Below are 18,789 nucleotides of genomic sequence, written 5' to 3'. Positions count from 1 at the left end.
AAACCTTAGTCACATTTTATGTTCCTAACACTAGCTTAATGATAAATAAGTTATTTTACTAAATTCTTTGTTATAGTTAAAGTAATTGAAAGAAACACAGAACATCTCAAAATAAATACAGTAACGAAAGGGTTAATTACCTTTTGATGCATACATGTAGTCTGTCAAAAATACTTCTATGACAAAAAAAATTCTAATTCTGTATATATATGCTGGAAAGGAGATACAACAGAGTATCTGAAAACAGCCTCCAAACACTATATTTTTCATCTACACTGTTATAATAATAATAATGAAATTATTGTATGCAGTGCTCAGGTGCACCACAACTTGTCAGAAAGTGCATATAAAGTACATGCAGTAATGTAGAAATGTCTGGAAAGTGAACAGTGTATGAGTCAGATAGGTGCTTGTGTGTGTATGGAGGGGAGAAAATCAGGTGTAGTGTTGGCAAATCTCAGGAAGCATGGAAGTTTTGAAGGATGCAGTGCTCCGACAACTAACAACCGATGCCGGCAGTCTGTTCCATGCTTCAGCAACTCTCAGCGTGAAAAAATGTTTCCTGAAGTCATGGGAGCTGTGCTGTTTTCTGACTTTGTAAATATGTCCACGGGTGTTAGACGGGTGGAGTTTGAAAAGGTGCTCAGAGTTATTGTTTGTAAGATGGTTGATAATTTTATGGGTGTCTGCATATGCAGTAATGTACAAATGTCTGGAAAGTGAACAGTGTATGAGTCAGATACATGCTTGTGTGTGTATGGAGGGGAGAAAATCAAGTGTAGTGTCGGCGAATCTCAGGAAGCATGGAAGTTTTGAAGGATGCAGTGCTCCGACAACTAACAACCGATGCCGACAGTTTGTTCCATGCTTCAGCAATTCTCAGCGTGAAAAAATGTTTCCTAAAGTCATGGGAGCTGTGCTGTTTTCTGACTTTGTAAATATGTCCACGGGTGGAGTTTGAAGAGGTGCTCAGAGTTATTGTTGAGCTAACTTAGCTCTTTAACTTTTAATAAAAGTAATTTCTTCCTGATTTTGAATTTGTTTGCTATGTTGAAAGCAATATTGTTATATTTAGAAAAGTCACAATTAATAAAACCTATAAACACACGCACCAGTTGTTTGTCTACATCTCACTACTTTTATTTCCAAAGCAGCTAGTGTTCTTGTTCCCAGAAAAATTTTCTACTACACCAATCTGTAGCCATCCCAGTGGTGTTGCGAAAAATATTTCTGAGAAACATAAACATAGGCACAGGAGTGGCTGTGTGGTAAGTAGCTTGCTAACCAACAACATGGTTCCGGGTTCAGTCCCACTGCGTGGCATCTTGGGCAAGTGTCTTCTGCTATAGCCCCGGGCCGACCAATGCCTTGTGAGTGGATTTGGTAGACAGAAACTGAAAGAAGCCTGTCGTATATATATATATATAAGTGTGTGTCTATATGTTTGTCCCCCTAGCATTGCTTGACAACCAATGCTGGTTTGTTTACGTCCCCATCACATAGCGGTTCAGCAAAAGAGACTGATAGAATAAGTACTGGGCTTACAAAGAATAAGTCCCGGGGTCGATTTGCTCGACTAAAGGTGGTGCTCCAGCATGGCCGCAGTCAAATGACTGAAACAAGTAAAAGAGTATCAACTGCTTAAAAAAAAAAGTAAAATATAGACCAACAATGAGTGTGCTTATCAGATTAATTAATTTTTTTTATTTCATATTCATTATACTCTGTATAGCATATTTCCAGCAGGAGAGAAGATTGGTATATTTTGACATTGGAGGTAAATAGTTGAGAAATATATTCCCCGAGATCACTGTATGGCTATTGTGTTAGCAAGAAATACATCCTACACGAGGAGCAGAGGCACGAAACGTTCAGAATTGTAGGACAGTGTGTAAGAGGGAGCGGAGACACCGTTGGCAAGAAGTGTATCTGAAATGATGAAGGCACATTTGCCATTGACATGGAAATTACATGATGAGAAGCTGCTGATTATGAAGGATTCGTGAAATAAAGAAGGCTTACCTCATGCTGAGCCTAGAGAGGGATCAGCTATTCAAGCACTGGCATGGATTGAACAGTTTGACAAGTGTTGGCCAGCAGGAGAGCTGCCTAGGCTTCATTTGTCTGTTATGGAATGGAAGCACTCCGTCGGTTACGACGATGAGGGTTCCGGTTGATCCGAATCAACGGAACAGCCTGCTCGTGAAATTAACGTGTAAGTGGCTGAGCACTCCACAGACACGTGCACCCTTAACGTAGTTCTCGGGGATATTCAGCGTGACACAGAGAGTGACAAGGCCGGCCCCTTGAAATACAGGTACAACAGAAACAGGAAGTAAGAGTGAGAGAAAGTTGTGGTGAAAGAGTACAGCAGGGATCACCACCATCCCCTGCCGGAGCCTCGTGGAGCTTTTAGGTGTTTTCGCTCAATAAACACTCACAACGCCCGGTCTGGGAATCGAAACCGCGAGTCCGCTGCCCTAACCTCTGGGCCATTGCGCCTCCTGTCTGTTATAGCATGGTTTCTATGGCTGGATGCTCTTCCACTTTACATCGTGTACTGGGCAATTTTATGTGTGCCTTTACATGGCACAGGTGCCTTTATGTGGCACCAGCACCCGTGAGCTTGCAAGACCAGGATCTCTCAGCCAAGAGAGGGATATAGAAGATATGCCTGTATGCATAGACATCCACAATTTTACTCAGCTTGACTTGTCTTCTCAAACACAAATTATAAAAGAATTTATTTGCATCGCCTTACTAGCACTTGTGCTGGTGGCACACGAAAAACATTCAAGTGAGGTCGTTGCCAGTGCCACTGGACCTGCTCCTGTGCAGGTGGCACAGAAAAAGTACCATTTGAGCATGGCCGTTGCCAGTACTACCTGACTGGCCTTAGTGCCGGTGGCACGTAAAAGCACCCACTACACTCTCGGAGTGGTTGGCGTTAGGAAGGGCATCCAGCTGTAAAACTCTGCCAGATCAGATTGGAGTCTGGTGCAGCTATCTGGTTCGCCAGACCTCAGTCAAATCATCCAACCCATGCTAGCATGGAAAGCAGACGTTAAACGATGATGATGAACATTAATAAGGTATGTGTGTGTAGAATGTGCATAGGCATGGCTTCTCTCAAACATGGGGTTTTAGGTTCAGTACAATTGCATGGCAGCTTTGGGAAGTGTCTCCAGATTATATCCCTAGGCTGACCAAAACCTTGAAAGTGGATTTTATTAGTTACAGTGATGCTCAAAATATCTAGGGATATAGGATGCATAATCACCTCTTGGATGGTTAATCAAGTTATACAGGAAAGGGTCATACTCATTGACTGGTTTAGTAGTATTATAAACTTCAAGGTGGTGAGCTGGCAGAATCATTAGCATGCCAGGTAAAAATACTTAGTGATATTCCCTCCATCTTTACATCCTGAGTTCAAATGTGGCCAAGGTCAACTTTACCTTTCATCCTTTTGGGGTCAATAAAATAAGGATCAGTTGAGTAATTGACTTAGCCCCTTCCCTGAAATTTCAGGCTTTGTGCCAATAGAAGAAAGGATTATTGTAAACTCCTATTAAGGGAGAGGAAATGTCTTAGAAGTGGGAAATTGTAGAGCAGTCAAACTACTGGCTGGGGTTGTGAAGGTCGTGGGAAAAATCAGCACAGACGATTTGTGACAGTAAATCTCGATGAGATATAGTTTGGCTTGGTGACTACAAGAAGTACTATAATTGCTATCTTACTTGTGAGGCATCTGCAGGAGAATTACAGGATTAAGAATAGAGCACTATCCCTGGCTTTTGTTGCCTTCTTCTGAAGGCATTTGACAAGGTACCATGCTTAGTAATTTGGTGATCACTAACAAAACCAGATTCAGACAAACGGCTTACAAAGACTGTACAAGCTATGTAGGCGCAGGAGTGGCTGAGTGGTAAGTAGCTTGCTTATGAACCACATGGTTATGGGTTCAGTCCCACTGCGTGGCACCTCGGGCAAGTGTTTTCTACTATAGCCTCAGGCCGACCAAAGCCTTGTGAGTGGATTTGGTAGACGGAAACTGAAAGAAGCCCGTCGTATATATATATGTATATGTATTTGTGTGTCTGTTTGTCCCCCCAACGCCGCTTGACAACCAATGCTGGTGTGTTTATGTCCCCGTAAATTAGCGGTTCGGCAAAAAGAAACCGATAGGGTAAGAACTAGGCTTACAAAGAATAAGTCCTGGGGTCGATTTGCTCGACTAAAGGCGGTGCTCCAGCATGGCCTCAGTCACATGACTGAAACAAGTAAAAGAGAGTGCTGGAGTTCAATTCAGGGCGGTGCCCCAGCATGGTCGCAGTCTGGTGACTAAAACAAGTAAAAGATTCGATACACACACCTACATACAGACATGCATACATTTATACATACATACATACATACGCGCGCGTACGTACGCAACAACCTATTTCATTATTACCCACAAGGGGCTAAACACAGAGGGGACAAACAAGGACAGACAGACGGATTGAGTCGATTACATCGACCCCTGTGCGTAACTGGTACTTAATTAATCGACCCCCGAAAGGATGAAAGGCAAAGTCGACCTCGGCGGAATTTGAACTCAGAACGTAACGGCAGACGAAATACCTATTTCTTTACTACCCACAAGGGGCTAAACACAGAGGAGACAAACATAGGTATTAAGTCGTTTACATCGACCCCTGTGCGTAACTGGTACTTAATTTATCGATCCCGAAAGGATGAAAAGCAAAGTCGACCTCGGCGGAATTTGAACTCAGAACGTAACGGCAGACGAAATACCTATTTCTATTTCTTTATTACCCACAAGGGGCTAAACATAGAGGGGACAAACAAGGACAGACATAGGTATTAAGTCGATTACATCGACCCCTGTGCGTAACTGGTACTTTAATTTATCGACCCCCGAAAGGATGAAAGGCAAAGTCGACCTCGGCGGAATTTGAACTCAGAACGTAATGGCAGACGAAATACCTATTTCTTTACTACCCACAAGGGGCTAAACATAGAGGGGACAAACAAGGACAGACATACGTATTAAGTCGATTACATCGACTCCAGTGCGTAACTGGTACTCAATTTATCGACCCCCGAAAGGATGAAAGGCAAACTCGACCTCGGTGGAATTTGAACTCAGAACGTAACGGCAGACGAAATACCTATTTCTTTACTACCCACAAGGGGCTAAACATAGAGGGGACAAACATAGGTATTAAGTCGATTACATCGTCCCCTGTGCGTAACTGGTACTTAATTTATCGACCCCGAAAGGATGAAAGGCAAAGTCGACCTCGGCGGAATTTGAATTCACAACATAACGACAGACGAAATACCTATTTCTTTATTACCCACAAGGGGCTAAACATAGAGAGGACAAACAAGGACAGACATAGGTATTAAGTCGATTACATTGACCTCAGTGCGTAACTGGTACTTTAATTTATCGACCCCGAAAGGATGAAAGGCAAAGTCGACCTCGGTGGAATTTGAACTCAGAACGTAACGGCAGACGAAATACCTATTTCTTTACTACCCACAAGGGGCTAAACATAGAGGGGACAAACAAGGACAGACATAGGTATTAAGTCGATTACATCGACCCCTGTGCGTAACTGGTACTTAATTTATCGACCCCGAAAGGATGAAAGGCAAAGTCGACCTCGACGGAATTTGAACTCAGAACGTAACGGCAGACGAAATACCTATTTCTTTACTACCCACAAGGGGCTAAACATAGGTATTAAGTCGATTACATCGTCCCCTGTGCGTAACTGGTACTTAATTTATCGACCCCGAAAGGATGAAAGGCAAAGTCGACCTCGGCAGAATTTGAACTCAGAACGTAACGGCAGACGAAATACCTATTTCTTTACTACCCACAAGGGGCTAAACATAGGTATTAAGTCGATTACATCGTCCCCTGTGCGTAACTGGTACTTAATTTATCGACCCCGAAAGGATGAAAGGCAAAGTCGACCTCGGCGGAATTTGAACTCAGAACGTAACGACAGACGAAATACCTATTTCTTTACTACCCACAAGGGGCTAAACATAGGTATTAAGTCGATTACATCGTCCCCTGTGCGTAACTGGTACTTAATTTATCGACCCCGAAAGGATGAAAGGCAAAGTCGACCTCGGCGGAATTTGAACTCAGAACGTAACGACAGACGAAATACCTATTTCTTTACTACCCACAAGGGGCTAAACACAGAGGGGACAAACAAGGACAGACATAGGTATTAAGTCGAGTACATCGACCCCTGTGCGTAACTGATACTTAATTTATCGACCCCGAAAGGACGAAAGGCAAAGTCGACCTCGGCGGAATTTGAACTCAGAACGTAACGGCAGACGAAATACCGCTTAGCATTTCGCCCGGCGTGCTAACGTTTCTGCCAACCAGCTGAACGAGAAAGGCGATTAATGCGAGTCAGCTGCCGCAAATATGCCAATTACAAGATACACATGCGCACTAAACGTACTTCCGTTTTCATCTTCAAGTCGTAATTTATATTTCATTCATGAATTTGTAATAACCGACTACTACACACATTTTTCAACTACCACATATAGTTATAACAATACTATCCTTTACAAAACATTTCTGTAAGTATTAAGCAATGAGAATACTTCATCTTTTAATCCTGTACACCTTGTATCTTTTGTAGATTAGAGATGTCTGATTTGTGTAAGATTTAGCTGCTATTTCTAGCGCTTGAAGCTATCCTGTTGACTTTCCACCGTTGCACGTCTTAGTTTGAGGAATATTCTGTAATACACAGCGATCACAGAAACCAATAGTTTATTATAATATATCGAATGTGTGTTCCTTCATAAATATGTAAAAGATGGATATTTTTAAATGAAATTGGCGATCTTTCGTCTCTAGTAGACCTTTCCGTCGATTTCCGTAAAAAATTTTTTTTCTTACATATGGGCTTGCGGGAACTTTTGAAGTAATATACATACATATACACATACACCGAGTAAAAAATTTCAGTTATCTCTTTCTTTCACACATTACTCTGTCTCTTCACACACACTAACAGAAGCACTTCACTTACACAACATACTGTCTGTCTCCCACACCCCATCAAACACACACACACACACACATATGTACATCAATGCCTCACATGCACGGTAACTTCAAAAGAACTTCCCTCGTCATACAATCGCTTTCTCTTAGTCTCTTTTGCTCTCATTACTTCAAAAGTTCCCGCAAGCCCATATGTAAAAAAAAAAATTTTTTTACGGAAATCGACGGAAAGGTCTACTAGAGACGAAAGATTGCCGAAATTTTCTGCTGCTACTTTTCAGATGAAATAGATTAACGATTATGTTTTCGTCTTTTACTTATTTCGATCATTTGACTGCGGCAATACTGAAGCATCGCTTTGAGGTGCTTAGTTGAATAAAGGGCCCTTATTTTTAAAGTCTGCTTCTTATTCTGTCAGTGCCTTTTGCCGAACTGGAAGCACCCAAGTCGGTCTTGTGGAACTGACCTCATCGTGATGTAAGAAACGGAAAACATTCGTCACACATCGACAACTCGATTGCAGACACTGGCCTGGAATGAATCGAGGACCTCGATGATGGACCGAAAACTGTGGTGGGTAGACTTTGTTGCTGCGGCTCGGCTTGGAACTCAGACATAATGAAATAATTTCCGAGTCCAACACGGATTGTCAAGCGGCTATTTGGGACAAAAACTCCCGTGTATTGAACTCAAATTCGCAAAAACTTTCCAACAATTCCAAAAAGTAAAAACAGTTATGAGGGGTACACATACATATAAACGACTGGTTTACAGTTTGCGTCTACCAAACTCACTCATAAGGCATTGGTTGGCTCGGAGCTACAAGTAGAAGGCACTTGCCCAAAGTACTGTGCCGTGGGATTGAACCCGAAACCGTTTGATTGCAAAGCAAACCTCTTAGACATACAACCATGCCTGCTTATGTTGACAAAGAAAATTATTTTTCAGGAGTATTCCACGCTTTTCCTTCTGGAATTTGTTTAATGAATATCTTGTCATGAGATTAAATTTTACGGAGATAGGCGCAGGAGTGGCTGTGTGGTAAGTAGCTTGCTAACCAACCACATGGTTCCGGGTTCAGTCCCACTGCGGGGCATCTTGGGCAAGTGTCTTCTGCTATAGCCCCAGGCCGACCAATGCCTTGTGAGTGGATTTGGTAGACGGAAACTGAAAGAGGCCTGTCGTATATATGTATATAAATAGGCATAGGAGTGGCTGTGTGGTAAGTAGCTTGCTAACCAACCACATGGTTCCGGGTTCAGTCCCACTGCGGGGCATCTTGGGCAAGTGTCTTCTGCTATAGCCTCGGGCCAACCAATGCCTTGTGAGTGGATTTGGTAGACGGAAACTGAAAGAGGCCTGTCGTATATATGTATATAAATAGGCATAGGAGTGGCTGTGTGGTAAGTAGCTTGCTAACCAACCACATGGTTCCGGGTTCAGTCCCACTGTGGGGCATCTTGGGCAAGTGTCTTCTGCTATAGCCCCAGGCCGACCAATGCCTTGTGAGTGGATTTGGTAGACGGAAACTGAAAGAGGCCTGTCGTATATATGTATATAAATAGGCGCAGGAGTGGCTGTGTGGTAAGTAGCTTGCTAACCAACCACATGGTTCCGGGTTCAGTCCCACTGTGGGGCATCTTGGGCAAGTGTCTTCTGCTATAGCCCCAGGCCGACCAATGCCTTGTGAGTGGATTTGGTAGACGGAAACTGAAAGAGGCCTGTCGTATATATGTATATAAATAGGCGCAGGAGTGGCTGTGTGGTAAGTAGCTTGCTAACCAACCACATGGTTCCGGGTTCAGTCCCACTGTGGGGCATCTTGGGCAAGTGTCTTCTGCTATAGCCCCAGGCCGACCAATGCCTTGTGAGTGGATTTGGTAGACGGAAACTGAAAGAGGCCTGTCGTATATATGTATATAAATAGGCGCAGGAGTGGCTGTGTGGTAAGTAGCTTGCTAACCAACCACATGGTTCCGGGTTCAGTCCCACTGTGGGGCATCTTGGGCAAGTGTCTTCTGCTATAGCCCCAGGCCGACCAATGCCTTGTGAGTGGATTTGGTAGACGGAAACTGAAAGAGGCCTGTCGTATATATGTATATAAATAGGCGCAGGAGTGGCTGTGTGGTAAGTAGCTTGCTAACCAACCACATGGTTCCGGGTTCAGTCCCACTGTGGGGCATCTTGGGCAAGTGTCTTCTGCTATAGCCCCAGGCCGACCAATGCCTTGTGAGTGGATTTGGTAGACGGAAACTGAAAGAGGCCTGTCGTATATATGTATATAAATAGGCGCAGGAGTGGCTGTGTGGTAAGTAGCTTGCTAACCAACCACATGGTTCCGGGTTCAGTCCCACTGTGGGGCATCTTGGGCAAGTGTCTTCTGCTATAGCCCCAGGCCGACCAATGCCTTGTGAGTGGATTTGGTAGACGGAAACTGAAAGAGGCCTGTCGTATATATGTATATATATATATATATATATATATGTGTGTGTGTGTGTTTGTGCGTCTGTGTTTGTCCCCCTAGCATTGCTTGACAACCAATGCTGGTGTGTTTATGTCCCCGTCACTTAGCGGTTCGGCAAAAGAGACCGATAGAGTAAGTACTGGGCTTACAAAGAATAAGTCCCGGGGTCGATTTGCTCGACTAAAGGCGGTGCTCCAGCATGGCCGCAGTCAAATGACTGAAACAAGTAAAAGAGTAAAAGAGAAAAGGGACCGATAGAATAAGTATTGGGCTTACAAAAGAATAAGTCCCGGGGTCTATTTGCTCGACTAAAGGGCGGTGCTCCAGCATGGCCGCAGTCAAATGACTGAAACAAGTAAAAGAGAAAAGGGACCGATAGAATAAGTATTGGGCTTACAAAAGAATAAGTCCCGGGGTCGATTTGCTCGACTAAAGGGCGGTGCTCCAGCATGGCCGCAGTCAAATGACTGAAACAAGTAAAAGAGAGATACCTGTATAATTTGAAAAGCGTAATTACCAAATTGAAATTTGCCGGGGCAAAATTCAGGTTTAAGTATTCCACATTACCCCCCTAATAACTGTTTTTACTTTTTGGAGTTGTCGGAAAGTTTTTTTCGAATTTGAGTTCAACACACGGGAGTTCATACGATTTTGCAAAAAAAGGAAGGAAGGAAGAAGTTTGTGATTTAAGGACAATTTAGTTGTTGTTTTTAGCATATCCCACGACCACCTGATTACCTTCATTTCTTTGTGACTCTCACATGCATTCATCATCATCATCATCATCATCATCGTTTAACGTCCGTTCTCCATGCTAGCATGGGTTGGACGGTTCGACCGGGGATCTGGGAAGCCAGGAGGCTGCACCAGGCTCCGGTCTGATCTGGCAGTGTTTCTACAGCTGGATGCCCTTCCTAACGCCAACCACTCCGTGAGTGTAGTGGGTGCTTTTTACGTGCCACCTGCACAGGTGCCAGACAAGGCTGGCAACGGCCACGGTCGGATTGGTGTATTTTATGTGCCACCGGCACGGAAGCCAGTCGAGGCGGGGCTGGCATCGGCCACGAGTCGGATAGTGCTTTTTACGTACCACCAGACCAGGGATCCTGGCTGGTTCAATTCGATTTTTACATGCTTTTTACGTGCCACCTGCACAGGTGCCAGGCGAGGCTGGCAACGGCCACGGTCGGATTGGTGTATTTTATGTGCCACCGGCACGGAAGCCAGTCGAGGCGGCGCTGGCATCGGCCACGAGTCGGATAGGGCTTTTTACGTACCACCAGACCAGGGATCCTGGCTGGTTCAATTCGATTTCGCTTTCGCTTGCCCCAACATGTCTTCGCAATTCCAATATTCTAAAGTTAAAGCCATAGTCCACAAACAAGTAGACTTAACAGAATTTTAATTTGCTAAAAAGTAAAGTTCGTTTATCAGGTAAATGTTTATACCTACAGTTTATAAAAATAGAAATGTACTAAAATTTGCATTGTTGATTCCCTGCTTAAGTATCCATTATATTTTATGCTTTACTGTTTCAGAATATCTGATGACACGTAATATGTTTACATCAGACCCTTCAACAATATCTATGGAAATGTTTTAAAGAGTAGATGAAATGCTACACTGAACAGATATGCCCCTGTTTATAGTTGAATAACCACCTGGAATCTGTTTCTTTACTACCCAGAAGGGGCTAAACACAGAGGGGACAAGCAAGGACAAATGGATTAAGACGATTATATCGACCCCAGTGCGTAACTGGTACTTAATTTATCGACCCCGAAAGGATGAAAGGCAAAGTCGACCTCGGCGGAATTTGAACTCAGAATGTAACGGCAGACGAGATACGGCTACGCATTTCGTCCGGCGTGCTAACGTTTCTGCCAGCTCGGTAGAAATAATTTACATTTGCATATTAAGCTTGGATAAAAGTGTATATAAAGGATTTTCAGCATCTGATGATATTCAACAAAGATTTCTGTTAATGAAGATACAGGAGTGAAAATATTTGTTAGAAGCATTAATGCAAGCATATAAAATATATACTACTGTGGTGGAAGGAGAAATATCATGGAGAATAAATCAATTGTGAACAAGGCTAAATGTAAAACACAGTCTAAAAGAATTGATTTTCTTGATGGAAAACTGAAAGAGAAAAGGAAAATACCATATCACTGTGATATTTGTGGTAAATCATTCTCTAGAAGCAAAAACTTTGCTAAACACAAACAAAGTCATACAGGAGAGAAGCCATATCACTGTGATATCTGTGGGAAATCGTTCTCTAGAAGTAATAACTTAACTATACACATACGTATCCATACAGGAGAGAAGCCATATAACTGTGATATCTGTAGTAAATCATTTTTTCAAAGAGGTCACTTAACTAAACATCTAAATGCTCATACACGAAAAGAGCCGTATGACTGCCACATGTGTGGTCAATCGTTCTATCAAAAAGGTCAGCTGACTAAACACATACATATTCACACGGGAGAGAAACCATATTATTGTGATGCCTGTAGTAAATCATTTGCTGAATTTAGTGACTTAACTAAACACAAACGTATTCACACAGGTGAGAAACCATATCAGTGTAATATCTGTGGCATATCATTTTCTCAAACCGGTCACTTAACTACTCACAAACGTATTCATACAGGAGACAAACCGTACAGCTGTGAGATCTGTGGTAAATCCTTCTCTCAGAAAAGTCACTTAACTATGCATAAATATATCCACACAGGAGGGAAACCGTTTCACTGTGATATCTGCAATAAAACATTCTCTCAAAATAGTGACGTAACTCGACACAAACGTATTCATACAGGTGAGAAACCATATCATTGTGATATCTGTGGTAAATCATTCTCGGGATGTTTTGAATTAAATAGACACAAGCGTATTCATACAGGTGAGAAACCATATCACTGTTATATCTGTGGTAAATCGTTTGCTCAAAGTCACCAGTTAACTGATCACAAACGTATTCATACTGGAGAGAAACCATATCACTGTGATATTTGTGGTAAATCATTCTCGCAAAGTAGTGTCTTAACTTCTCACAAACGTATTCACTCAGGGGAGAAGCCATATCACTGTGATATCTGCGGTAAGTCATTCTGTCAAAGTGGAGAATTAACTAGACACAAACGTATTCATACAGGAAGAGAAAACACTCACTGATTTCTATAGGGAAACAGGAATAACATACTTAACCCTTTAGTATTTAAACTGACCATATCCGGCCAAGGGTATTCTAACTGTTTTATGTTCAAACTGGCCAGATCTGGTCTCTCACACCAATCCTACAATATCGTTTTAAAAATTAACAGCTACCTCATCAAAATCTCATAGCTACAAGATTAATGCATGATTAATTCAAAACAATGTGGATGAAGAAGCATTAATTTTTGGTAGAATAATGCGAAGAGTAAAGGGTTAAAAAATTATTCATAAAGAAGAGACCCTATCCTTGTGATAGCTGTGGTAAAATTGTTTTGTCAAAAACGTCTCAACTAAAAGTTTGTATACACACAAGTGCAACCATTGCAATGTTAAAATTCTTTCTCTTACGTAACACTGGAAAAAGATATGACTGTGTAGCAACAACCTCCCAATATTTTTTTTTATAACCATATCTATATCGGTAAAGGCACATGGCTCAGTGGTAAGAGCATCGGGCTCACAATCATGAGGTAGTGAGTTTGATTCTCGAACCGGGCTGTGTTGTGTTCTTGAGCAAGACACTTTATTTCATGTTGCTCAAGTTCACTCAGATGTAGAAATGAGATGCAACATCACTGGTGCCAAGCTGTATCAACTTTTGCCTTTCCCTTGGATGAAACATCAGTGGCATAGAGAAGGGGAAGCTGATATGCATGAGCGACTGCTAGTCTTCCATGGACAACCTTTCCCAGATTCATGCCTAGGATGCAATACCACAGTCATTCATGACCGAAGCGGGGTCTTTACTTTTTGTCTATATCTACTTCCATGAGAAAACTTCACACTGATATCTTTATATATAAAAGTGAAGTTGTGTGTCTGTCTCCTACGATTTAGATTCCTAACTGCTCCCACATTTTGTGGTGCAGTTTAACCAAAACCGGGTATCTTATAGTCGTGATTCATATTGAGCCTTTCTGGGTATTAGCGCACGTCTACGATGAGTCTACGATTTAAAAAAAATTTACCATCAATTTTTTCGATATTATATAAGGGAAGTAACTCTCTAAAAATGTCTACGATGAGACAACGATTTAAAAAAAAATTTACCATTATTTTTTTTCCCATTTTTAATGCATTTTTTTGCTATTTTTTGGCTATAACTCTCTAAAAAGGCTTATATAGTTATTTCCCTTACAAACTCGAGCGATACTGCTAGTTTTTAATAAAAACATTCCCTCAGAATAGTCATTTATACTGTGTTTTTGTCTTAAGTATGCAAGATTCTTGATGTGAAGTCATGTGCTGAAACTATCTATGTTGTATCTCAAGAAGGTCATAATGCCAATAATAAAGTCATAAGCAGGTTCTGTTTTACTTCTGTTGTTATTACTAAATCTTTACCCATCACTGCACTGCTGGTAAAAATATTTGTTCATCATGCACCTACCTTCTTTTAATAGTAGACTGTTATATAGTGAAAGTCTAATTAGTTATTATGGTGACAACAGTCTACCTATTCATCTTTCACACACATACTCTCTCTCTCTCTCTCTCTCTCTCTCTCTATATATATATATATATATATATAGGAGTAAACACATAAATGTGAAACAAGGTGGAAAAAAGAGTACTCAAATACCAGTGGTAGAGTAATATGCTTTATTTAAAGCAGCAGAAAATTCAACAAAACCTGTTACTCTGAGTTTCCCGTTGCCGAACTGTCCGATGAACGGCAACAGGAAACTCAGAGTAACAGGTTTTTTTCTGCTGCTTTAAATAAAGTATATATATATATATATATATATATACCGGAGTAAACACATAAATGTGAAACAAGGTGGAAAAAAGAGTACTCAAATACCAGTGGTAGAGTAATATGCTTTATTTAAAGCAGCAGAAAATTCAACAGAACCTGTTACTCTGAGTTTCAACAGGTTTTGTTGAATTTTCTGCTACTTTAAATAAAGTATATATCATCATCATCATCATCGTTTAACGTCCGCTTTCCATGCTGGCATGTGTTGGACGGTTCGACCAGGGATCTGGGAAGCCAGAAAGGCTGCACCAGGCTCCAGTCTGATCTGGCAGTGTTTCTACAGCTGGATGCCCTTCCTAACGCCAACCACTCTGTGAGTGTAGTGGGTGCTTTTTACGTGCCAGGCGAGGCTGGCAACGGCCACGATCGGATTGGTGGATGAAGTAAAAAAAAAAAGAAAAAAATGTACTATACAACTTAGTAGAAGTATCAGCTCACAAGAATTCACATGGTCATTGAAAAAATCATTGTGGAAATCTCTAGGTGTCTGCTTGACCTGCTAGAAAAGGCAGCCATATATATACACATTGGCGTTAGGAAGGGCATCCAGCTGTAGAACCACTGCCAGATCAGACTGGTGCCTGGTGCAGCCTTCTGGCTTCCCAGACCCCGGTTGAACCGTCCAACCCATGCTAGCATGGAGAACGGACGTTAAACGATGATGATGATGATGATGATTACCTCTTTGTATTTTTCTCTCAGCAACAATAACAACCTGTCATTAACAGGCATCCAATTAATTAATCAACTGTTTTATTAACCGTCTGGTTCGTCAATCAGTGAAGTTTGCCAGTCTTTTTGTTGCCATTCACAACCTTATTATTAACATGCTTTCTCCATCTTTGTAATACCATTTGCAGAGGGAGGAAAATATTATTTTTATTTGCAAATGTAGGTAAATGTTATACAAATGTTATGTTATAGGTGTAAGAGTGGCTATGTGGTAAGTAGCTTGCTTACGAACCACATAGTTCCGGGTTCAGTCTTACTGCATGGCAGCTTGGGTAAGTGTCTTCTATTATAGCCTCGGGCCGACCAAAGCCTTGTGAGTAGATTTGGTAGACGGAAACTGAAAGAAGCCTGCCATATATATGTATGTGTAAATATGTTTGTGTGTCTGTGTTTGTCTCCCCAACATCACTTGTGTTTACGTCCCCGTAACTTAGCGGTTCGGCAAAAGAGACCGATAGAATAAGTACTAGGTTTACAAAGAATAAGTCCTGGGGTCGATTTGCGCTTGACTAAAGGCAGTGCTCCAGCATGGCCACAGTCAAATGACTGAAACAAGTAAATACGTAAATGTTATGCAAATGTATTTTCATAAATCTGGTATGATATTTTTTGTATAGTGTCAGTATCTCATAGAAAACACCTGTGCTGATCCCACATATAGAGCAGCTGTGCCAGTATCATGTAAAAAGCCCCCATCGCACACTGTGAAGTGGTTGGCATTAGGAAGGGCATCCAACCATAGAAACCAAGTCAATACAGACAATTGGAGCCTGGATATCTCTCCAGCTGGCCACGTCCAGAACGTAGTGGCTGACGAAATACTGCTAAGCATTTCGCCCGGCGTGCTAACGTTTCTGCCAGCTCACTGCCTTGTTTAAATTAAATTCTGTTAGATCCTTTCCAAGGAAACCAGTGGTTGTCATAGTGAAAGGTGACACTCTACACGTGATAAACGAGGGATTTGTCATTAATTTTTGACATGATGGAAGTCTCCTCGTTAGAAGTATTAGATAGGTTGGTATGAGATAGATATCGGATCTTTTCGGTTTGAACGGTAGTTTTTTCTAGCGGTGTCATATGAAATTGTCACCCATAATTATGACCCTAGTATCGATCCATTGCATTTCAATCTCTTTTAGGGTTAGGGGTGGGGGAAGGGGTATCTGTTTTCTTCAGAAATGTAAATAAACCCAGACATTCATACGGCACAGAATGTTTTTTTTTACCTTAATAGACGTCATTGATTGGTTGAAATTGCAGAAATTGAAGAAAAAACAACAACAAATATCTTACAAACTATAGAATTTTCTCAATAAAGCCAAGAGAAAAAGATGTTTTATAAACGCATTCTACCAGAATACGCAGTTTAACATTTTTTAGTTACCTAGAAATTATGTTAAAAACTGTCGTTCAAACCGAAAAGATCCTAGATATCTTTATTGGAATAAACAATCGTGATTCGTTCATTACTATACTTCACTAAATATAGAGAAGGCTACATATACTAGTCTTATAGATTCAATCAATGAAATCACTGCTGGCAAAAATACTTATTTATATTTCTCAAGAACTTTTATTATTTGTGCTTCGCTATATGGTGTCATTCAATTGGGACTCTTTACTCTTTTACTTGTTTCAGCCATTTGACTGGCCATGCTGGAGCACCGCCTTTTAGTCGAGCAAATCGATCCCAAGACTTATTCTTTGTAAGCCTAGTACTTATTCTATCGGTCTCCTTCGCCGAACCGCTAAGTTACGGAGACCTAAACACACCAGCATCGGTTGTCAAGCGATGTTGGGGGAGATAGACACACAAACACATATACATATATACGACGGGCTTCTTTCAGTTTCCGTCTACCAAATCCAAGCTACTTACCACACAGCCACTCCTACGCCTAGATATTGAATTTCCCAGTACAAATGAACTGGAGAAAACGAAAAGTTCTAAAACGGAAATATACAGAAATTCCATTATTATTTTTATATGAAATCAAATTTTAACAATTCCAATACACTTTACACAGTTCAAGTTAATTGCTTGAGATATAATAATACCTCGGTATTTTTCTTGGAGCTTAAAAGCAGAAACAAAGTACGTTTCGTCATTTGCTAAATCATTATTCTTTTTATTTGAAATAAAATTTTAACAATTCCAATACATTTAACAACGACACTTTGCATATTTCAATTTCAAGTTAATTGTTTGAGACATAATTCCTATATATCTTTCCTTGGAGCTTAAAAAGCAGAAACAAAATACATTTCGTCATTTGCGTTTCCGAGTCGGTTTTTTAGAATTTCTTTTGCGAAACTATACACTTTGCTGAGTGGCGTAATTAAAGGAATAATTGTTGTAATTGAAGATGTTTCACTATCAACACAGATTTACGTAGAATCACAGGTAAGATGTAATAATACAAATATTTTAGTAAAAGTAGTTGGACATGAGTAATATAAAACCTTTTGGTGTTACTTGTCAGACATCGATGTTCTTTCATTCTCCACAGCTTTGTCTGAAGTCATTGATTAAACAGATTTAGACAGATTTATACGTAGGGGCAAAATGGATTATTTAAAATAAAAACGATAGGCAATCTTTCGTCTCTAGTAGACCTTTCCGTCGATTTCCGTAAATTTTTTTTTTTTTTACTTATGGGCTTGCGGGAACTTTTGAAGTAATGAGAGCGAAAGAGACTAAGAGAAAGCGATTGTATGACGAGGGAAGTTCTTTCGAAGTTACCGTGCATGGGTGCATTGATGTACATGTGTGTGTGTGTGTGTTTGATGGGGTGTGGGAGACAGACAGTATGTTGTGTAAGTGAAGTGCTTCTGTTAGTGTGTGTGAAGAGACAGAGGTAACTTCAAAAGAACTTCCCTCGTCATACAATCGTTTTCTCTTAGTCTCTTTCGCTCTCATTACTTCAAAAGTTCCCGCAAGCCCATATGTAAAAAAAAAAAAAAATTCTTTTACGGAAATCGACGGAAAGGTCTACTTGAGACGAAAGATTGCCCATTATGATTTTCTCGGAATATGATGTGTGGACGAAAAATAAGAGTGGCGATAATTCACGTACGAGGAAGCAATGTTGGTTTGTGAATTATCCGACTTCGCCCCAAATTTTGTTTTCACATCAAACTCCTACACTCTCAAGAACAGATTAGTAGAAAATTTGATGCAAAAGATATCCAGCTTTCAGAATGTCGAGGAAGCAAATTGAAACTCCTCTACACGCTTCCGAAAAGACATTTCACTACTAATTCCGATATGACCCCAATCTGCATCATCTAAAATATATCCCTGAAAATTCTGAATAAGAAATAAGTATTTTTCGGAAAGAATATGATGTGTGGACGAAAAATAAGAGTGGCGATAATTCACGTACCTCTTGAAAACGTACGAGAAATCAATGTTGGTTTGTGAATTATCCGACTTCACCCCAAATTTTGTTTTCACATCAAACTCCCATATTATCGTCATCTACACTGTCAGGAAGAGATTAGTAGAAAATTTGATGCAAAAGATATCCAGCTTTCAGAATGTCG

The 18,789-nt window shown here is 40.9% G+C and overlaps 2 protein-coding genes and 1 long non-coding RNA gene across 3 annotated transcripts in view; all 3 read left to right on the top strand.

The window, feature by feature from the left end:
* Window positions 1-18,789, top strand: part of LOC115226421 (zinc finger protein 493-like) — a 56,522-nt gene that overhangs the window by 31,155 nt on the left and 6,578 nt on the right. The window lies entirely within an intron of this gene.
* On the top strand, window positions 561-1,107 carry LOC118768632. The gene is made up of 2 exons (XR_005004417.1): window positions 561-639; window positions 966-1,107. It is a non-coding gene; the product is annotated as an uncharacterized LOC118768632 (long non-coding RNA).
* LOC118768623 (zinc finger protein 92-like) lies at window positions 6,509-13,548 on the top strand. Its single transcript, XM_036515467.1, has 4 exons — window positions 6,509-6,627; window positions 11,063-11,834; window positions 12,339-12,738; window positions 12,966-13,548. The coding sequence occupies exons 2-3, from the start codon at window positions 11,595-11,597 to the stop codon at window positions 12,708-12,710; spliced, it is 612 nt and encodes a 203-aa protein (XP_036371360.1). The 5' UTR covers window positions 6,509-6,627; window positions 11,063-11,594; the 3' UTR covers window positions 12,711-12,738; window positions 12,966-13,548.

Source organism: Octopus sinensis, linkage group LG30 (genome assembly GCF_006345805.1).
Source record: "Octopus sinensis linkage group LG30, ASM634580v1, whole genome shotgun sequence".
Classification (NCBI taxonomy): Eukaryota; Metazoa; Mollusca; class Cephalopoda; order Octopoda; family Octopodidae; genus Octopus; species Octopus sinensis.
The sequence above is the reverse complement of the archived record's forward strand: the minus strand, read 5'-3'. Positions and strand labels throughout refer to the sequence as shown.

What these genes read in the sequence shown, in the direction of transcription:
- LOC118768623 (XM_036515467.1), top strand. Translation starts at nt 11,595, where the DNA reads ATGGAGAATAAATCAATTGTGAACAAGGCTAAATGTAAAACACAGTCT. An exon ending in GTAATAACTTAACTATACAC is followed by an intron (nt 11,835 to 12,338) that starts ATACGTATCCAT and finishes GTAACTCGACAC; the next exon opens with AAACGTATTCATACAGGTGA.